At 40.0% G+C, this 23,500-nt stretch overlaps 1 protein-coding gene across 2 annotated transcripts in view; it reads right to left on the bottom strand.

The window, feature by feature from the left end:
• CENPI (centromere protein I) overlaps positions 1-22,508 on the bottom strand; it is a gene marked incomplete at both ends in the record, with an annotated part of 51,691 nt that extends 29,183 nt beyond the window's left edge. The window contains 5 exons of one of the 2 annotated variants that reach the window (XM_079727775.1): positions 15,096-15,203; positions 15,490-15,608; positions 19,967-20,104; positions 20,726-20,961; positions 22,417-22,508. In XM_079727775.1, the coding sequence (XP_079583901.1) occupies positions 15,096-15,203; positions 15,490-15,608; positions 19,967-20,104; positions 20,726-20,961; positions 22,417-22,508 (693 nt within the window). Of the gene's footprint in view, positions 1-15,095; positions 15,204-15,489; positions 15,609-19,966; positions 20,105-20,725; positions 20,962-22,416 lie in introns of those variants that run through there. The other variant, XM_079727776.1, reaches the window with a different exon arrangement.
• Between the last annotated feature and the right edge of the window lie 992 nt (positions 22,509-23,500).

Genomic DNA, 23,500 nt, shown 5'->3' with positions numbered 1-23,500 from the left:
AAAATGTTCTAAAACTGACTCTGTTCATGGTTGCACATATCTGTGAACATACTATAAACCAGTGGATTTTACTTTGAGTGGACTGTATGGTATGTGAGTTACATCTCAACAAAGCTGTTTTAAAAAGTATCCAGTGAGAAAAGAAATGACATACTACAATTAGACTGATTTGACAACAATGGAAAGGAGGTGCCAGTGCAATATTGTCAGTGTCCTGAGAGAATTTCACTGTCACCCTAGAGTTCTACACACAGCAGAACCAATTTTCAAGAGCAAGGGCATAGTAAAGATATCTTTAGGCAAAGACAGAGTTTACCATCAAAGATTCTACTGAAAGAATATTCTAGAAAATGAGCTCGATTGAAGGTCTGAGATGCAAAAACAAATGATGAGCAAAGATATTGGCAAATATGTGGGCAAATCTAAACAAACACCAACTGCGAAGAAAATAATAATGTCTACTGTATGTGTATGTGGAGGAGGATGGAGAAGAAAGAGCCAGAACTAAAACCAGATAATAGCATATAATCTGGGAGGGGTGTGATCAGAGTTAAAGCATTCTAAACTCCTTGTATCATTCAAGATGAAGGTAAAGATATTAGTTACCTTTAGACTTTAAGAAAAAAACATTAAAAATTTAAACTGAGAACATTATAAAGTTATTAATTCATTAAAAATAATAAACCCATTATATGCTAGATGACATATTTTATGAAAAATAACTACATTTTCCAAACAAAAGAAAAACAGTAAGAAGGATGACACTGTGTTACATTTTACACTATATATGCATGTTAAAATAGGTACAATAACAGCTAAAACAACACACACAGAATGTGTAATTTCCAACCAAGAATGGGGGGAAACCACAATAAATCCAAAATAAGAGGGATGAGGGAAAGAATCAGAAAAAAGCAGATCATTTAGAAAGCTCAAAATAAAATATTGATATTTCAATTCATTTCTACTGTATCAACAATCACTACAAAAGTAAATAAACTAATTTTCCAGGTAAAAGTGAAAAATCGTCAGACAGGATTTAAAAATAAAATCTAGTTATATGCTATTGAAAAGAGGCATCTAAGGGATTTCCCTGGTGGTCCAGTGGTAAAGAATCTGCCTTCCAATGCAGGGGACGCAGGTTCGATCCCTGGTTGGGGAGCTAAGATCCCACATGCCATGGGGCAACAAAGCCCACACTGTGAGCCTCAAAGAGAGAGCCTGCCCACGTGCCACAAACTACAGAGCCCATGTGCCCTGGACCCTGTGCGCCACAACTACAGAGCCCACGCACCCTGGAGCCCGCGCCACAACTAGAGAGAAGCCCGCGCACCACAGTGAAGAGCCCACGCACCACAACGAAGAGCCCGCGCCGCAATGAAAGAGCCCAAGTGCCGCAACTAAGACCTGATGCAGCCAAAAATATAAAAAGAAAAAAAGAAAATAAATTGTTTTTTAAAAATAAATAAATAAAAGAGGCATCTAAGACATGAGGGCAAAAGATTTTTCAAAAAACCAAAAGATGGTAATATACCAAGCAATATACTAGCCAATGTCAATATCAAACAAAATGACTCAAACAAAAAGCATTTCTAACAAAGGGCAACTCCATGATAAAGGTTTGATTCAAGAAGATGGCGGAAGAGTTAGATGCGGAGATCACCTTCCTCCCCACAGATACATCAGAAATTCATCTACACGTGGAACAACTCCTACAGAACACCTACTGAACGCTGACAGAAGACCTCAGACCCCCCAAAAGGCAAGAAACTCCCCACATACCTGGGTAGGGCAAAAGAAAAAAGAACAAAACAGAGACAAAAGGATAGGGATGGGACCTGCACCAGTGGGAGGGAGCCGTGAAGGAGGAAAGGTTTCCACACACTAGAAGCCCCTTCGCGGGCGGAGACTGTGGGTGGCGGAGGGGGAAAGCTTCCGAGTAGCAGGGGAGAGCACAGCAACAGGGGTGTAGAGGGCAAAGCGGAGAGATTCCGGCACAGAGGATCGGTGCCCTCAGGCACACACCAGCCCGAGAGGCTTGTCTGCTCAGCCGCTGGGGCTGGCGGGGCTGGGAGCTGAGGCTCGGGTATCAGGTTTCAGTGGGAGCGCAGGGAGAGGACTAGGGCCGGCGGCAGGAAGAGAGCCTGAAGGGGTTAGTGCACCACGGCTAGCCTGGAGGGAGTCCGGGGAAAAAGTCTGGAGCTGCCGAAGAGGCAAGAGACTTTTTCTTCCCTTTTGTTTCCTGGAGCTGCCGAAGAGGCAAGAGACTTTTTCTTCCCTTTTGATTCCTGGTGCGAGGAGAGGGCATTAACAGTGCTGCTTAAAGAAGCTCCAGAGACGGGCGCGAGCCGAGGCTAAAGGCGCGGATCCCGGAGACGGGCGTGGGACGCTGGGGCTGCTGCTGCCGCCGCCACAAGGCCTGTGTGCGAGCGCAGGTCACTGTCCACCCCCCCTTCCGGGGAGCCTGTGCAGCCCGCCACTGCCGGGGTCCCAGGACCCAGGGACGGCTTGCCCGGGAAAGTGCACGGAGCGCCTCGGGCTGATGCAAAGTCACGCCGGCCTCTGCCGCCGCAGGCCCACCCCGCACTGCGTGCCCCTCCCTCCCCTCTGCCTGAGTGAGCCAGAGCCCCCGAATCAGCGGATCCTTTAAACGCGTCCTATCTGAGCGAAGAACGGACGCCCTCCGGCGACCTACGTGCAGAGGTGGGGCCAGGTCCAAGGCTGAGACCCGGGAGCTGTGAGAGCAGAGAAGAGACAGGGAAATCTCTCTGTGCAGCCTGGGAGGCAGCGGATTAAAGAAAGCTCCACGGTCCGCTTGATGTGCCCTGCGTCTGTGGAGTGCATGAATGGACAGCGAATCATCCCAAATTGAGGAGGTGGACATTGAGGACAAGATTTAAGATTTTTTCCCCTTTTCCTCTTTTTCAACGAATTATCCCAAATTAAGGAGGTGGACTTTTGAGAGCAAGATTTCAGACATTTTCCCCTTTTCCTGTTTTTACAACGAATTATCCCAAATTGAGGAGGTGGACTTTGAGAGCAAGATTTTCGATTTTTTCCCCCGTTCTCTTTTTGTGAATGTGTATGTGTATGCTTCTGTGTGAGATTTTTCTCTGTACAGCTTTGCTCCCACCATATGTCCCAGGGTTCTATCTGTCCGGTTTTTTTTTCCAATAATTACTTTTTTATTTTAATAATGCTACTATATTTTATACTTTATTCTAGTTTATTTTATCTTCTCTCTTTCCTTTTTTCCTACCTTCCCTTCCTCCCTCCCTCCGCCCCTCCTTTCTTTCTTTCTTTCCTCCCTCCCTCCCTCCCTCCTGTCTTTCTTTCCTTTTTTCTTTCTTCCTTTCTTTCTTTCCTTCCTCCCTCCCTCCCTTCTTCCTTTCACTTTCTTTTTCTTTCCTTCTTTCCTCCCTCCTTCCCTTCTTCTTTTCACTCTTTCTTTTTCTTTCCTTCCTCCCTCCCTCCCTCCTTTCTTTCTTCCCTTCTTTCCATCCTTCCTCCCTCCCTCCCTCCTTTCTTTCTTTCCTTCCTCCTTTCTTTCTCTCTCTTCTTCTTTCTTCTACTAATTCTTTCTTTCTACTTTTTCTCCCTTTTATTCTGAACCGGGTAGATGAAAGGCTCTTGGTGCTGCAGCCAGGAGTCAGTGCTGTGCCTCTGAAGTGGGAGAGCCAACTTCAGGACACGGGTCCACAAGAGACCTCCCAGCTACACATAATATCAAGTGGCGAAAATCTCCCAGAGATCTCCATCTCAACACCAGCACCCAGCTTCAGTCAACGACCAGCAAGCTACAGTGCTGGTCACCCTATGCCAAGCAACTAGCAAGACAGGAACACAACCTCACCCATTAGCAGAGAGGCTGCCTAAAAACATAATAAGGCCACAGGCACCCCAAAACACACTACCAGACGTGGACCTGTCCACCAGAAAGACAAGATCGAGCCTCAACCACCAGAACACAGGCACTAGTGCCCCCCACCAGGAAGCCTACACAACCTACTGAAACAACCTTAGCCACGGGGGACAGACACCAAAAACAACGGGAACTACGAATCTGCAGCCTGCAAAAAGGAGACCCCAAACACAGTAACATAAGCAAAATGAGAAGACAGAAAAACACACAGCAGGAGAAGGAGCAAGATTAAAACCTACCAGACCTAACAAATGAAGAGGTAATAGGCAGTCTACCTGAAAAAGAATTCAGAATAATGATAGTAAAGATGATCCAAGATTCTATTTCCAAGATCCAAAATCTTGGAAATAGAATAGACAAAATGCAAGAAACCGTTAACAAGGACCTAGAAGAACTAAAGATGAATCAAGCATCGATTAAAAACACAATAAATGAAATGAAAAATACTCTAGATGGGATCAATAGCAGAATAACTGAGGCAGAAGAACGGATAAGTGAGGTGGAAGATAAAATAGTGGAAGTAACTGATGCAGAGCAAAATAAAGAAAAAAGAATGAAAAGAACAGAGGACAGTCTCAGAGACCTCTGGGACAACATTAAACGCACCAACATTTCAATTATAGGGGCTCCAGAAGAAGAAGAGAAAAAGAAAGGGACTGAGAAAATATTTGAAGAGATTATAGTTGAAAACTTCCTTAATATGGGAAAGGAAATAGTTAATCAAGTCCAGGAGGCACAGAGAGTCCCATACAGAATAAATCCAAGGAGAAATACGACAAGACACATATTAATCAAGCTGTCAAAAATTAAACACAAAGAAATCATATTAAAAGCAGCAAGGGAAAAACAACAAATAACACACAAGGGAATCCCCATCAGGTTAACAGCTGATCTCTCAGCAGAAACTCTACAAGCCAGAAGGGAGCGGCAGGACATAATTAATGTGAGGAAGGAGAAAAACCTGCAACCAAGATTACTCTACCCAGCAAGGATCTCATTCAGATTTGATGGAGAAATGAAAACGTTTACAGACAAGCAAAAGCTGAGAGAGTTCAGCACCACCAAACCAGCTTTACAACAAATGCTAAAGGAACTTCTCTAGGCAAGAAACACAACAGAAGGAAAATACCTACAATAATGAACCCAAAACAATTAAGGAAATGGGAATAGGAACATAGATATCAATAATTACCTTAAATATAAATGGACTAAATGCTCCCACCAAAAGACACAGATTGGCTGAATGGATACAAAAACAAGACCCATATATATGCTGTCTACAAGAGACCCACTTCAGACCTAGAGACAAATACAGATTGAAAGTAAGGGGATGGAAAAAGATATTCCATGCAAATGGAAATCAAAAGAAAGCTGGAGTAGCAATTCTTATATCAGACAAAATAGACTTTAAAATAAAGACTATTAGAAGAGACAAAGAAGGACACTACATAATGATAAAGGGATCGATCCAAGAAGAAGATATAAAAATTGTAAATATTTACGCACCCAACATAGGAGCACCTCAATACATAAGGCAAATACTAACAGCCATAAAAGGGGAAATCGACAGTCACACACTCATAGTAGGGGACTTTAACACCCCACTTTCACCAATGGACAGATCATCCAAAATGAAAATAAATAAGGAAACACAAGCTTTAAATGATACATTAAACAAGATGGACCTAATTGATATTTATAGGACATTCCATCCAAAAACAACAGAATACACATTTTTCTCAAGTGCTCATGGAACATTCTCCAGGATAGATCATATCTTGGGTCACAAATCAAGCCTTGGTAAATTTAACAAAATTGAAATTTTATCAAGTATCTTTTCCGACCACAATGCTATGAGACTAGACATCAATTACAGGAAAAGATCTGTAAAAAACACAAACACATGGAGGCTAAACAATACACTACTTAATAACGAAGTGATCACTGAAGAAATCAAAGAGGAAATTAAAAAATACCTAGAAACAAATGACAATGGAGACACGACGACCCAAAATCTATGGGACGCAGCAAAAGCAGTTCTAAGGGGGAAGTTTATAGCAATACAATCCCACCTTAAGAAACAGGAAACATCTCGAGTAAACAACCTGACCCTGCACCTAAAGCAATTAGAGAAAGAAGAACAAAAAACCCCCAAAGTTAGCAGAAGGAAAGAAATCATAAAGATCAGATCAGAAATAAATGAAAAAGAAATGAAGGAAACAATAGCAAAGATCAATAAAACTAAAAGCTGGTTCTTTGAGAAGATAAACAAAATTGACAAACCATTAGCCAGACTCATCAAGAAAAAAAGGGAGAAGACTCAAATCAATAGAATTAGAAATGAAAAAAGGAGAAGTGACAACTGACACTGCAGAAATACAAAAGATCATGAGAGATTACTACAAGCAACTCTATGTCAATAAAATGGACAACCTGGAAGAAATGGACAAATTCTTAGAAATGCACAACCTGCCAAGACTGAATCAGGAAGAAATAGAAAATATGAATAGACCAATCACAAGCACTGAAATTGAAACTGTGATTAAAAATCCTCCAACAAACAAAAGTCCAGGACCAGATGGCTTCACAGGTGAATTCTATCAAACATTTAGAGAAGAGCTAACACCCATCCTTCTCAAACTCTTCCAAACAATTTCAGAGGAAGGCACACTCCGAAACTCGTTCTACGAGGCCACCATCACCTTTATATCAAAACCAGGCAAGGATGTCACAAAGAAAGAAAACTACAGGCCAATATCACTGATGAACATAGATGCAAAAATCTTCAACAAAATACTAGCAAACAGAATCCAACAGCACATTAAAAGGATCATACACCATGATCAAGTGGGGTTTATTCCAGGAATGCAGGGATTCTTCAATATACGCAAATCAATGTGATACACCATATTAACAAACTGAAGAAGAAAAACCATATGATCATCTCAATAGATGCAGAGAAAGCTTTTGACAAAATTCAACACCCATTTATGATAAAAACCCTGCAGAAAGTAGGCATAGAGGGAACTTTCCTCAACATAATAAAGGCCATATATGACAAACCCACAGCCAACATCGTCCTCAATGGTGAAAAACTGAAAGCATTTCCACTTAGATCAGGAACAAGACAAGGCTGCCCACTCTCACCACTCTTATTCAACTTAGTTTTGGAAGTTTTAGTCACAGCAATCAGAGAAGAAAAGGAAATAAAAGGAATCCAAATTGGAAAACAAGAAGTAAGGCTGTCACTGTTTGCAGATGACATGATACTATACATAGAGAATCCTAAAGATGCTACCAGAAAACTACTAGAGCTAATCAATGAATTTGGTAAAGTAGCAGGATACAAAATTAATGCACAGAAATCTCTGGCATTCCTGTACACTAATGATGAAATATCTGAAAGCGAAATCAAGAAAACCCTCCCATTTACCATTGCAACAAAAAGAATAAAATATCTAGGAATAAACCTACCTAAGGAGACAAAAGACCTGTATGCAGAAAATTATAAGACACTGATGAAAGAAATTAAAGATGATACAAATAGATGGAGAGATATACCATGCTCCTGGATTGGAAGAATCAATATTGTGAAAATGACTCTACTATCCAAAGCAATCTACAGTTTCAATGCAATCCCTATCAAACTACCACTGGCATTTTTCACAGAACTAGAACAAAAAATTTCAAAATTTGTTTGGAAAAACAAAAGACCCCGAATAGCCAAAGCAATCTTGAGAACGAAAAACGGAGCTGGAGGAATCAGGCTCCCTGACTTCAGACTATACTACAAAGCTACAGGAATCAAGACAGTGTGGTACTGGCACAAAAACAGAAAGATAGATCAATGGAACAGGATAGAAAGCCCAGAGATAAACCCACGCACATATGGCCAACTTATCTTTGATAAAGGAGGCAGGAATGTACAGTGGAGAAAGGACAGCCTCTTCAATAAGTGGTGCTGGGAAAACTGGACAGGGACATGTAAAAGTATGAGATTAGATCATTCCCTAACACCATACACAAAAATAAGCTCAAAATGGATTAAAGACCTAAATGTAAGGCCAGAAACTATCAAACTCTTAGAGGAAAACATAGGCAGAACACTCTATGACATAAATCACAGCAAGATCCTTTTGGACCCACCTCCTAGAGAAATGGAAATAAAAACAAAGATAAACAAATGGGACCTAATGAAACTTCAAAGCTTTTGCACAGCAAAGGAAACCATAAACAAGACCAAAAGACAACCCTCAGAATGGGAGAAAATATTTGCAAATGAAGAACTGACAAAGGATTAATCTCCAAAATGTATAAGCAGCTTATGCAGCTCAATAGCAAAAAAACAAACAACCCAATCCAAAAATGGGCAGAAGACTTAAATAGGCATTTCTCCAAAGAAGATATACAGACTGCCAACAAACACATGAAAGAAAGCTCAACATCATTAATCATTAGAGAAATGCAAATGAAAACTACAATGAGATATCATCTCACACCAGTCAGAATGGCCATCATCAAGAAATCTAGAAACAATAAATGCTGGAGAGGGTGTGGAGAAAAGGGAACACTCTTGCACTGCTGGTGGGAATGTGAATTGGTATAGCCACTATGGAGAACGGTATGGAGGTTCCTTAAAAAACTACAAATAGAACTACCATATGACCCAGCAATCCCACTACTAGGCATATACCCTGGGAAAACCATAATTCAAAAAGAGACATGTACCAAAATGTTCATTGCAGCTCTATTCACAATAGCCCGGAGATGGAAACAACCTAAGTGTCCATCATCGGATGAATGGATAAAGAAGATGTGGCACATATATACAATGGAATATTACTCAGCCATAAAAAGAAATGAAACTGAGCTATTTGTAATGAGGTGGATAGACCTAGAGTCTGTCATACAGAGTGAAGTAAGTCAGAAAGAGAAAGACAAATACCGTATGCTAACACATATATGGAATTTATGAAAAAAAATGTCATGAAGAACCTAGGGGTAAAACGGGAATAAAGACACAGACCTACTTGAGAATGGACTTGAGGATATGGGGAGGGGGAAGGGTAAGCTGTGACAAAGCGAAAGAGAGGCATGGACATATATACACTACCAAACGTAAGGTAGATAGATAGTGGGAAGCAGCCGCAGAGCACAGGGAGATGCAAGAGGGAAGGGATGTGGGAACAGATGTATATGTATGACTGATTCACTTTGTTATAAAGCAGAAACTAATAAAAAAAGGTTTGATTCAGCAGGACAATATGAAAACTATAATTGTGCATATACCTAATAATATACTCAAAATATATAAAGTAAAATTTGACAGAACTTTAAGGGAAAACTAACAAATCTGCCTTCATAGTGGGAGATTTTCAACATACCTCACTCTGTAATTGATAAATGGGCAGCAACAACAACAATAAATCCATAAGGATAGAGAAAATTTCAACTCCAATAACCTTCATTCACTCACCCTACTTCAACAACTCACCCCTCTGTCACTCTGAATCTTGTCATCACATTGAACCATCCCCTCCTGAAATCTTAAACTCCAATGCTACAATTTCTATCATTCCAGTTTTTAACCCCAATACATTTCCTGAATGTCACCAAGGCATCCTGAATCTCAGCTGCGTGTGCTCCCAATCTGCCCTGTTTTGTCTTCATCCCCACCCTTTTCTCTCTAGACTCCCTGATCCATCGGCGGTCACTCCCGCCTCCTTGTCCCACCCTGGAGAAATTACCTATCACAAATTCGTGCTCCCTAAACTCATCTGGGCCTTCAGAACTGTGTCTCTAAGCTCCAATTTCTATTTCCACCAAAAGCTATTTCAAAATGTATACTCTCTCCTCAAACATAATATTCTATCTTCCCATCCTCATTCTCAGCAGAAGACCTTGCCTCCCACTTAAGTGAAACTTTGAGGAAAAAAAAATCACTAAAAACACTGGGCAGGAATTCCCTCAATCACGTCCCTTACTAACCCACAAATTTATTGACATCAACACCCATGTCTCTCTTCCTGTTGAAAACAAATTCCTATGACTTTAACCCTGATCCCCAGTCTTATTTTGATACCTCTCGTTTATACTCACATGGAACTCTGTGGATACTATCACAGGATTTATCACACTGTACTTATCTTCTCTCCTACTATATTTAAAGATCTTCAAGGCTCAGCCTCTTACTAGATAGCTTACCTTAGCAAAGTTACGTAACTTTTCCAAGCCTCAGTTGTCTCATCTCTAAAATGGGAATATCATTTTCCATAAATCCTGGCTTTAGTCACATGACTCTGGGTAATTATTTGACTTCTCTGTGCCTCAGCTTCCTCATCTCTAAAATGGGGATAAAAGTGTGTACCACATAAGGCTGGCAAGAGGTTCATGTGAGTTAAAACCACTTATCTGGTGTGTGTTTTACACTTACAACACATTTCAGTTTGGCCTAGCCACATTCCCAGTGCTCACTTAGTCAAATGAATTTAGTGGCTACTATACTGGTAGCACAAGTATAGAAAATAGTAGGTGCTCAATAAATTTTTTTAAGAATATTGAGGTAAGAAAAGAACTTTCAGACCCTCAGAACTGGGAAAAAATACTTTACATAGTCTAACATTCCTTTCTCTACATTTTAACATCTCTGAAAACGAACTAATCCTAAAATCCATATCATGTGATAGTTTTAATGGCAGCATTCTACTGTAATGGTTCATAAGATAATGATGCATCTTAACACTGATGGCATCTTAGAGATGATGAAATACTGTGTATATATAGTATACTAGTGCCTGGCATATAAGCCTCATATAAGTTAATTATATGAGGCTTATAGTTAACTTATTCTTACTCATATTTGTAGTTCTAATACTAGTTCAATGCCTTTCATATTATGTGGTTAATAAATGTTCATTGAGTGAATTTCTAAAGGATGTAGCCTCAAACTTTGTACATCTAAAGCCAAACATATTATATTCCTTCCAAAACTACCTCCTTTTCACAAATTTCCTTTTATGGTCAAAGGTACCATCATTCTGAGTCATGCTGCCTTAAAAACTTGGATCTTTAGCTCTTGACCCTTCCCTTAATCCAATATAGGTACCAAGTCAATTCTACCTTCACAATTTCCCCTAAAATTTGTCCTTTGAATTTTTCATTCCCCTTAGTCTAGGATAGTGATTCTCAAACTTTTTGGTCTTGGGACTCTTTACATTCTTAAAAATTAGAGGACCCCAAAGAGCTGTTGTTTATCTGGTTTATATCTGTTGATATTTACCATATTAGAAACTAAAACTTGGAAATGTTTAAATGTTTACTAACTCATTTAAAAAATAAGACCAGGGCTTCCCTGGTGGCGCAGTGGTTGAGAGTCCGCCTGCCGATGCAGGGGACAAGGGTTCGTGCCCCGGTCTGGGGGGATCCCACATGCCGCAGAGCGGCTAGGCCCGTGAGCCATGGCCGCTGAGCCTGCGCGCCCGGAGCCTGTGCTCCGCAGCAGGAGAGGCCACAGTGGTGATAGGCCCGCGTACCTCAAAATATAAAAAAAATAAGCCCATCACATGCTAACAATAAATGAAATATTTTATGAAAAATAACTATATTTTCCCAAAAAAATGACTTAGAGTGACACAGTTTTACATTTCTACAAATTTCTTTAACGTTTCTGACTTAATAGAATACAGCTGGATTCTCTGCTTCTGCATTAAATGTTACAATATATTGTTCTGATTGAAGTACATGAAGAAAAGCCAGCCTCACACAGATATGTAGTTGGAGAAGAAAGTAATATTTTAATAGCCTTTTCAGAAAATCGTGGATATTAGTCTTTGATACTTCACTAAAACTTGGTAAGTGATAGTCTCTTAGGGAACAGCTGCAATGTGGAATCTGAAATCTTATCAATGAACCCTCTTTGTACTCTGTTCCATTAAAATTCATTGATATATCTTGCACTTTGGATGGCTCTTTTACCCATGCATAATTTCATAATATCATACTTGATAATTTGGAAATTAGTTATACCAAGCTTCCAAATATTGACACATTTCATTATACAATATCTAAAAATCACATTCATTAATATTGCTACCATCCTCATCAGGAAAGTCTTTAAGTATTGGGAAGCTGTCAAGTTCACAGTAGCAGATACAAATTTTCCAAACTTGTAATTTTCACTTAAAAGCTCAAATTTTATCACTGGCAAAAAATAGTGCCAGTTGTTTTCTTTGAAGTGACCAGCTCACTTTGTTCATTTTCAAGAAAACATCTGCCAAATACCCAAGTCTGAATAACCACAGTTTATGTGTCAGTCACTCTTTGAAGTAAAAATGGTATTCTGTGAAAAAAGCAGCTGGTTTAGCTCACAACTCAATCACACAAGTGCTTTTCCTCAGGACAACTGTTGTACTTTAGTATGCAGAAGGGATTTATTTGTACTTCCCATTTCATCAAACATAATATTAAAGATGTGTCTCACAGGTTGAAGTTTAATATAATTAATGAAGTAATTTTTACTGCTTCATTTGGGACATTATTAAGTGAAACTAGCATTTTTGTTTTTTACTGCAGTGAAGAACACAATGACCACTAGTACAGTCTGGCCCCACTGCCCTGATTTGTGCTAAGGTGCCGGCAGTTTTATCCACCATCAGTGCAAATTCAACACAGTGAAAATAGCTAATAACATCTTGATATTGCTATAAAGATAACTTGAACCACTGAGACCTCCTGAAAGGTTCTCAGGGAGCCTCAAGAGGTCCACAGAGCATACCTGAGAACTGCTAGTTTAGGATGTCATCATCATGTTAGTCTCCCAACTAGTCTTCCTGACTCTAGCCTCCATCATAATTCATAATGTTTGGCACTACTAGATACAACTTCCTACAGTGTTGCTTTCAACATGTTCTGCCCCAACTTTTTCAGTGATTTCCCCACTGGATAGAGGATAAAGTTCAAATTCCTTACCATCACATTTAAAGACCTCTACAATTTTTCCTCACCCAATTTTTTCAGCCTTACCACCCACCACTGCTTGACACCAATTGTAATTAAGTCAGTCTGATCTATTTAAGGTCTCCTGAAGTACAATTTACACAGTTCACAACTTTGCTTGAAATATTCCTGTCATATCAAACATCAAATCTCAAATCCTACTCAACCTTCATGGCCTAGCTCAATGCCTACATACTTTATGATGCTTTTTCTAATCACTCTGGTTTACAGTGTTCTTTCCTTCCTGGAAATATCACAGCAATTATTATCCTCATGTTAACATATACTGTCTTTGATAATTTAACTTATACGCTGTTATTTAACTTTATCTGCTTTCCTTAGTCCCCCAACTGGATTATAAACCCCTGGAATATGGAAACTCTCTGCTAAACTTTGAATCTTCTACGTTGCCTCGATCAATGCAATGAACACAGTCAATTTTTTAAAAATGAAATCAATGAATGAATTCCCTTTCCAGAAGCAAGAGGAATTCAGTTAGATGAATGGTTCACATGGTCTGTGAACTACTGATGGTCCTTGCAAGTCTTCCATGTGGACAGTAGATTGATTTCTTAGAGTTATTAACGTTTTCAATGGGAATAATTATGCTCTTTAATCAAAATCAGCCCATTGGCATCTCATGAAAAGTAATCCTCTCCTCATTAATTCTGATGTGGTTTTCACAGTGTTAATCAAGAAACTGGAAACCATAAACAAGACCAAAAGACAACCCTCAGAATGGGAGAAAATATTTGCAAATGAAGCAACTGACAAAGGATTAATCTCCAAAATTTACAAGTAGCTCATGCAGCTCAATAACAAAAAACCAAACAACCCAATCCAAAAATGGGCAGAAGACCTAAATAGACATTTCTCCAGAGAATATATACAGACTGCCAACAAACACATGAAAGAATGCTCAACATCATTAATCATTAGAGAAATGTAAATCAAAACTACAATGAGATATCATCTCACACCAGTCAGAATGGCCATCATCAAAATGTCTAGAAACAATAAATGCTGGAGAGGGTGTGGAGAAAAGGGAACACTCTTGCACTGCCGGTGGGAATGTGAATTGGTACAGCCACTATGGAGAACAGTATGGAGGTTCCTTAAAAAACTACAAATAGAACTACCATATGACCCAGCAATCCCACTACTGGGCATATACCCTGAGAAAACCATAATTCAAAAAGAGTCATGTACCAAAATGTTCATTGCAGCTCTATTTAAAATAGCCAGGAGATGGAAGCAACCTAAGTGTCCATCAACAGATGAATGGATAAAGAAGATGTGGCACATATATACAATGGAATATTACTCAGCCATAAAAAGAAATGAAATTGAGCTATTTGTAATGAGGTGGATGGACCTAGAGTCTGTCATACAGAGTGAAGTAAGTCAGAAAGAGAAAGACATATACCATATGCTAACACATATATATGGAGTTTAAGAAAAAAATGTCATGAAGAACCTAGAGTAAGAAAGGAATAAAGACACAGACCTACTAGAATGGACTTGAGGATATGGGGAGGGGGAAGGGTAAGCTGTGACAAAGTGAGAGAGTGGCATGGACATATATACACTGCCAAACGTAAAATAGATAGCTAGTGGGAAGCAGCTGCATAGCACAGGGAGATCAGCTCCGTGGTTTGTGGCCACCTAGAGGGTTGGGCTAGCGAGAGTGGGAGGGAGGGAGACGCAAGAGGGAAGAGATATGGGAACGTATGTATATGTATAACTGATTCACTTTGTTATAAAGCAGAAACTAACACACCATTGTAAAGCAATTATACTCCAATAAAGATGTTAAAAAAAAAGAAAAAAGAAACTGTACAATAAGTGACCCAAAGGACCCTGTTGAAGTGGTTTAAAAGGGAAAAGATGGCAATCATTGCTCTAGATCAGCAAAGAGACTCCAATGTGAACTCAATTCTATCTGTTACAGTTATTTCCTTAAAAAAGATATAAAGCAAATGCATTAAAAATTTTATTTGTTAATCTGAGAGACAGGTGTAAAGATGTTTGTTATGTTACTCTTTATACTTTTCTGTGTGTTTCATATATTTTAAAATAAGTAAGGAAAGTTGTGTGGCACTTTGAAGCACATATGGTGCATTGATATACAAGCACATACCATTTGATCGATGCATGATGCTGTCCAATTTTTACTTACCAGTGCATCATCTTGCAATGAAGCAAAAAAGAAGCCATAGAGCAAGTTAATTTGCTCCTTGTGATCAATGAAGTCAAACATTGCAACCAGCCAACGATAAAAAAGTACCTATTGAGAGACAAAATGCTTATCTTTAGAGAAATATAACTTGCAGAGGAGAGAGCTTAATTCCCCCCTCAGGGCTGTTTTAGAAGCCTCTAGCACAAAGAAGGATAACAGATTTTATCTCTCAGTAAAAATTTCTGTTTGAACAGACTCCTTGCAACAAGCTACATTGTTCCAAAACTACAGGCTTTGCACAAAAGGCCACTGTCATTACTCCATAAGTGGATCTTCCTTGCCAGCCCTTAAGTGGTTCTGAAGGACTTATCATCAAAGTGTTTAAAAAGATTACCTTGGTGCTACCAGAACACCTGCCAACACAAAGCCAAGAGACCGCCTTAACCACAGAATCTTCTGATATTAGAGTTGCTGGAATCATACACTTGAATATCCGAGTGTTTACAGCACTCCCTGGAAAGCAGAGAAACTCTAAATCAAACTACATTTTAGGATCTTGACTGTTTCCTTACTAACATTAACTCTTAGTCCTAAAAATTTCACTTCACATTGAAGGCAATAAAATAATATTCAATATCTCTTATCATCATTACAAAACATAGTTTGAAACAAAAATGTACCTTTAACTTTTAATATAAACTATAAAGCAAATTCTTTGGTTCTAATATTTTTATCTAACAATGGAGGATGAGTACAGGATTTCTTCTTGGCATGATGAAAATGTTTGGAAATTAGATAGTGGTGATGGTTGCACAACTCTATGAATATGCTAAAAAAACAACCCTGAATTGTATGCTTCAAAAGGGTGAATTTTATGGTACGTGAATTACACCTCAAAAGAAGTCTTTTACTCCTAGGAAAATTTCAAGGACTTTTTAAAATGGCATAATAGATTCTGATTTATTTAAAGCTACTCTAAGATATCTTGCATGAGCTGCTACATTTAAGAATAAATAGATATATTTCTAGTCTCCATCCCCCCCCAAAAGTGGGAAGGATAGCAGAATTAAACAACTGTACTATTAGCTGGTAGTAATATAATTCTATATTGGTCCAATCTTTCCATCATACTCTCTTGGCTTCTATGGTATCCTCCCATCTGCTAATAGAAGTGAGTTTGCAAGTAGTTTTGTGTATACCCTATGTCAACTTCTGCTTATTAAGGCTTCAATAATTAAATATACATGTATATCATCAATTTCTTTTTGTATTTAAACATTGTTTTATTTGCATTATACAGTGGTGATCACAACCATTCACTGAAAAAACAGTGTTCTCAACTTCTCATGCAAGTAGAAGCCTCAACAATATCTTGGATACATGTGTCTTTAACCACTGTTTTACAGGTATTATAGCATGGTAATCACATCCATTCAGTATAACACTGTTCTCAACTTCTCCCACAAGTAGCATTCTTAGAAACATACAGGTCTTTAAACGCTGTCTTACATGCATTATAGCATGGTGATCACATCCATTCACCAAGATAACACTGTTCTTAACTTCGCCTGCAAGTAGCATTCTCAGAAACATCTTATACATCTTTTCTTTTCCTACTAATGTAGACCTCTTATTTTTTAAAATAAAAATTGTATATATTTAACATGCACAACATGATGATATGATATAATCAGCCCTCCATATCCATAGGTTCTGCACCTGTGGACTCAACCAACCACAGACAGAAATTATTCGTTTAAAAAAAAAATTCTAGGGGCTTCCCTGGTGGCGCAGTGGTTGGGAGTCCGCCTGCCGGTGCGGGGGATGCGGGTTTGTGCCCCGGTCTGGGAGGATCCCGCATGCCGTGGGGTGGCTGGGCCCGTGGGCCGTGGCCCCTGGGCCTGCGCATCCGGCACCTGTGCTCCGCAGCGGGAGAGGCCGCAGCGGTGAGAGGCCCGTGTACCACAAAAAAAAAAAAAAAAATTCCAGAAAGTTCCAAAAAGCAAAACTTGAAATAGCCACACAAGACAACTATTTACATGGCATTTACATTGTATTTACAACTATTGACATAGTGTTTACACTGTATTAGGTATTATAAGTAACCTAGAGATGATTTAAAGTATACAGAAGGACGTGTGTAGGTTATATGCAAATATTATGCCATTTTATCAAGGAATTTGAGCATCCTAGGATTTTGGTATCCGCAGGGGGTCCTGGACCCAACACCCGGCAGATACTATATACCTATATATAATAAAATGACTACTACAGTCAAGTTAATTAACATTTTATCTCCTCACATAGTTACCATTCTTTGTGTGTGGTAAGAGCACATGAAATCTATTCTCTTGCAAATTTCCAGTACTCTATACAATATTACTAACTATAGTCATCATGTTGTACATCAGATCTCTAGATTTATATATCCTACATAACTTCAACAATATATCTCATCAATTCCTACCCCATCATTCTGTGGAGAAGAAAGGAAGCAGTGATGGCAGGTAATGAATCACAAGAATAAAAATCTCTGTTTTCCAGTCTCATGGTATCTTGTTTTTACTCCTCTCTTCTCCCCTACTCCCATACCCCAACACTTGTAAAGTTTACAACAGTCTGACCACTAACGCTTTACACATGTACCAAATTCAAAGGGAGAATTCAATATAGACTCTATTCTTACTTCCCAGTGACTTTTCAATTACTAAAGAGTCCAAAGTCCCTTTGTACCTAATTATGACATTTCTAGCACACCTGCCCCTCAATATGTATTTCAAATTAGCAAAAGAGCTACATATAAAGATCTGGTAGTGATAACTAAAAGGAGAAATACAGAAATAACTGTATTATTTATAATACAGTTATTATTATTATATATATTTATAATATAATGTTATTATCACAGAAATAACTAAAAGGAGAAAAGCAATTAATGAGGCTACATATAATGTCACCAAATTCCAGCTTAACAGAAAAATGAAATTAGACTAGAAAGCCAAAGATTATTTTTTAAATTGTCACATACAAGTTTCTAAGTCTAAGGCATGCATTTTGAAACATGCATGCATTTGCAACAAGACCTGGCAAACATCATGAAAACCTTCTAAACGTGAATTTCTGAGATATCAAAAAAGAAAAGAGAAATTCCAAAATAGAAAACATCTGTACATTCTATACATGTTTTAAGGGGAGAAGCGATAGATAGAATTGTTCTCGATAGACACTAATCAGTTAAATATGAATTCCTAGAAATTTGTCAAAACCAATCTGAAACCACTTAGAAGAAGACCAATTTTATTAGGTCAAATGTAACTTTGTAGGAAAACAAAGAGAACTAATCAGGTAAAAACAGAGAACTAGGGACTTCCCTGGTGGCACAGTGGTTAAGAACCCACCTGCCAATGCAGGGGACACGGGTTTGAGCCCCGGTCCAGGAAGATCCCACATGCTGCGGAGCAACGAAGCCCATGCGCCACAACTACTGAGCCTGTGCTCTAGAGCCCATGAGCCACAACCACTGAGCCTGCGTGCCACAACTACTGAAGCCCATGCGCCTACAGCCCGTGCTCCGCAACAAGAGAAGCCACTGCAATGAGAAGCCCACACACCGCAACAAAGAGTAGCCCCCACTCGCCACAACTAGAGAAAAGCCTGCGCGCAGCAACAAAGACCCAATGCAGACAAAAATAAATAAATAAATAAAAATTTAAAATATAGAAAACTAAAATTCCTGGAAGTCATAGACTGAATTCGGCTAGTAATGTGTTGTCTCTCTTTCTCAGACACACACACACACACACACACACACACACACTTGCAAACATGATAGGGTATGCACAAAGGAACCCAATATGCAAGGGCTAGAAAATGGTATATAAAGTATTCAATTTTGATAGTTGTCTTAATTTTTTAAAAAAAGGAGAAAACCCAGTAGCAGTGTGGTGCAGCATAAACACTAGAAGGGGAGTTAGGAGATCTGAGTTCCCCAGTTCTAGCTCTGAGATTAAGCAAGTCTTTTTAACCACTCTGGGCTTCAGTTTCCTCACCTTTAAAATGAGAATGTTCAAGGGCTAAAATACTCTCTAAGTCTAAATTTGGGTGAGGGTAGGTTAAAAGGTTCTTCTCAAGTAAAAAGAATAATGGACAGATATTATTTCTTTCTAAGAATCTCCCCCCACTTCCATTACAAATGAACTTAGAAGAGGAAGCATTGGCACAAAAGAAAAAGCATCTTGACTATTAAGGCCACAGACACTGGAATGGAGACAGTATCAACAGGGACTTGCCATAGATAAGTGAACCTAAAGGCAATAAAATAGACCAAGTGATCTCTTAATGTGCCCTCCAGCAACACTATTTAAATTATTATCTATCCTTCCTAAGAGAAATACTAAAAATGGCTCCCATGTATTTGGTGACAAGAATCCATTTTATTGGGGCTTCCCTGGTGGCACAGTGGTTGAGAGTCCACCTGCCAATGTAGGGGACGTGGGTTCGTGCCCCGGTCCGGGAAGATCCCACATGCCGCGGAGCGGCTGGGCCTGTGAGCCATGGCCGCTGAGCCTGCGCGTCCAGAGCCTGTTGCTCTGCAACGGGAGAGGCCACAACAGTGAGAGGCCCATTTTATTTGTAAAGATATGTGATAACTAGCCATTTTCAGCATATGCTCATAGAAACTTTTAGTTCATAAGGTAGTCTGAACACAAGAAAGTCCCATTTTATTGATATAATCTTATCAGATTGGTTTTATGACGAGAATAGGAAAAATATATAGTTCTTTAACTGCAGCTGATTCCAATCAACAATCTAACTCAAAGTCTGAAAGGCAAAACAAATATCAAACTGAAAAATTTATCCCCTTGACATACCAGATTTGCCACTGAGTGCCACATTTAATAGAGTGTCGATTCCTTCTGGAGCTAACCCATTCTTCCATGCCACATTTTCCACAGTTTTCAAGTGTTTCTCCAAGGTTTTATCTTTACTCTGTGAAGTTTTAATGGGACCTGGAAGAGGAACAGTATTAAATAGTGAGGATTTTAAAACTCTCTCACTCCTCAGCCTCAACAGTTACAATTAGGATTCTTCAAAGGAATAGCTTTACGTAAAAGATGTCTTCCTAAAAACCCTTCAAAGCCTTTAAAACCCTAGAATACTTCACAGCAAAGCAGGAAAACTGAATCCTGCCCTGGCTTATCTGCTCTAAACTAACTAAAAGCACTGAACTTAGACTAAGCTGTTTCAGAAACTAGGGCAGTGGTTCCCAAACTTTGCTGCACATTGGAATCACCTAAGGAGCCATTAAAAAATCCCAATGCCCAGCTTGTATCCCATACCAATAAAATCAGAAAGTCTAAGAGTGGATGCCAGGTACCAGTGGGTTTTAAAGATTCTCGGGAAATCCCAATGTGCAACAGTTTGGAAACCACTCTGCCAGGAACATGCTTTGTCGCTATATCCCTAGTACCTAGCATACTGATATGTAGTAAGTGCTCAATAAATGTCCATTAAATAAACAAAAATCATGAATGAACAAAAATATGCTTTCCTTTAAAAATCCTTAAGAAAAAAAGTCTGAATATTTTTACAGGAATAGGACTTAACATAAGGAAAACAATCTGTCTTACCTTTCTCAAAGTATGCCAGTGCTATTTGCAGAGCGCCTTCTGCTTGATCATCAGCATGTTCATAATCTTCCACTGGATTGTTTTGTCCATGTTCTGAGATGCTCTTTGAGTCACTCAGGTCCTCTTTTACTTTCCAGGCCGAGAGTCTAGTCTGATAGCTATTACTACCTTGTGAAGTCCTCTTTTGTGCCTGAGAGTTCTTAACTTTCCTTTGAAGTGACATTACTGCACGTGTTCTATACAGAAACAAGTGTCAAGTTACCATTAACCAGCCAAACTGTCCCTCCCTTTTTACTCCACAAAGACAGGGATCACACATGCCTGTATCCCCACATTTAGTACAGAGGACCTAGCATACAAGTACACAATAAAAAAACGGACAGCAATCCAGGCAACAAAATCTATAGGTTAACTTTCTCAAAAAGCCCTTGACCTAAATAGGAACAGAAACAACTCTCCAAGGTAACATTCACTAGCTGGCCTTGTGAGGGGAAAAAAAACAGTAACAGTACAGGCAACATAAATTCTCTTAAAAGGGCTATATCACATAAGTGAGTCCAAAACTAATCCATCTCATGATCTCAATGTTACTTTCTCCACTCCTATTTTTCTCCACCCTGCCTTGATTTTGCTTTTAATCTTTAATGCTGCCTGCTTTGTCAGTGCTAAGTTAAAGACAAACTGGTGGCCAAACTAAGGATTCTCAGAACAGAAACATGCCCCGATAATTCACTTATTCAATAAATAATTACTGAGCATCATCTACAATATATGCCACGCACAATTCTACTCACCAGGGATAAAATAACAAAACAGTCAAGGTCTGTGCTCTCATGAAACTTATGGGGGTGGAGTGAAGAGGAGTTGTGAGAGTCAATAAATAAGTAAATAACTAATAGTGAACATAATATACAGTGATGTCATAGAAAAGAGGTGGGGGTGAGAAGCTACTTTGGAATAAGTGTTCAGAGAACGCCTCTCTGATGTGACCTTTAAGCTGAGATCTGAATGCCAGAAGGAACCAACCATGTTAAGAGCTGGTGGAAGGGTATTTCATGGAGAGGAAAGAACAAGACATGCTAAGACCTTAAAGCAAGAGCTCTGTGTGTTAAAGAAACAGCAACAACACCAGTAAGAGGCGAGGGTCAGTGGAGAGGTGGCATGAAAGAGGTACAGAGTAGTAGGAGACGAAGTCAAAAAGGCAGACAGGGACTGCTATATTGGGGTTTGTAAGCCAGAACAAGGAATTTGGTTTTTAAGTGTCATAGGCAACTATGGGGGAAGGCAAGACTGTTACAGAGGGGAGTGATACCATCTGATTTATGTTTTAAGATCATTTTAGCTGCAGTGCGGAGAACAGAATGTTAGGGGTGCAGGAGTGGAAACAGACAATTAAAAGGGTCTAGCAAAAGTTCAGAAGAGATATGACTGCAATCTGAACCTGGCTTAAGGTGTAAATGGTAGGAGAGGTAGAAAATGATGGTATTTGTGAAATGTTTTGGAAGGAGACTGGGCAAGGCCGTAATAAAGGAATTGGATGTAGGGGAAAAGAAAGAGAGGAAGCCAGAATGACTTCTAAGTTTGGGGCTTCAAATAGGAAAAACTAAGGGAATGGTCGTAATGACACTCAACCCCACCTCCCTAGAACAGATGAGGCTGGAGCAGAAGAGCAATATGCATGTCTAAGCCACCGAGAGGTTCCAGGTTCCGAGTTGTTTCCTCGGGTCCTATGAAAGAAGGGCGGGCGAGCAGCTTCTAGCCCTTTCCGGTGGAACCGTCCCATCGCTCCCCAAGGACCCCCTTTCACAGCCTGCCCCAGCAGGGACCGAACTTGGCCGCGACAACTAACCCACTGGGCAGATTCCCGGTCTGGGGGAAAACCCGACACCCTGTAAGACAGTCTTGCTCAGAAGTCAGGAGATTGATTCCCTTCGGCCTCGGGGCTCCCACTTTGCCCGGTGTTTAAAAGCACCTCACCTAAAAGGCTCCTCGGTCCCAAAGCCTCTGGAGTCCAAACGTCACCTCCCGGATTCGAATGAGCGGGCTCCGCCCTGCGCATGCGCTTCCCAGGCGACACAGGGGGCTTCTGGGCGGAGCCGCGCGCTCTGCTGAAGCCTGATTGGTTGGGTCACAGCTCAATGGCGCGAGGCGGCGCGCGCGCCCACGCTGACGCAAACGCAATTCCGCAGAGCCGCCGGCCACACCCGCCCCGCCCGGGGACGCCTGGCTAGCGGGCAGTTGCTGCTTAAGTCAGCCGATTGGCTGATGCTCCCACTGTTCTAATATTGTTCCCATTCGTCACTGTGCCTAAAACGGAACAGCTAGTGTCTCGGTTCTTGAGTTTAACAAGACCAATTACAGTGATCCATTTGCTCAGATTGACCCCAAATGTCGGGACTTTGAATCTGTAGGAAAATATGACACTGCAAACTTCTCAATAAAGGCTGCTTCTCCCATGTTGGGCAAGAGAATTAGGTTAAAGGGTCTGACACCTCTGAAGCTGTCGCTAGGAGGTGGGAGGAAAGGATGGCGGCTAAATTTGCCCTCCTTTTACCGAGGATGGGCACGCATACCTTCTAGAGTATGCTGGAAACGTATGTCCTGAGCCAGATGTGGCATCTTGTAGGTAGCCAGCCAGTCAACAAGTAAAGATTCCTAACTTTGAGGAATCGATGGACCTTAAGGAAACTGGCTAAAACAGCAGCAAGGGCTTAGTCTGAGACCTGAACTTAGTCCCTAGTTTAGTCTCTTACTAGAGTAGGAACTGGAGAGGAA

The sequence above is a fragment of the Hyperoodon ampullatus genome (assembly GCF_949752795.1).
Source record: "Hyperoodon ampullatus genome assembly, chromosome: X".
Classification (NCBI taxonomy): domain Eukaryota; kingdom Metazoa; phylum Chordata; class Mammalia; order Artiodactyla; family Ziphiidae; genus Hyperoodon; species Hyperoodon ampullatus.
Note: the sequence above shows the minus strand (reverse complement) of the source record. Positions and strands in the feature narration are given on the sequence as shown.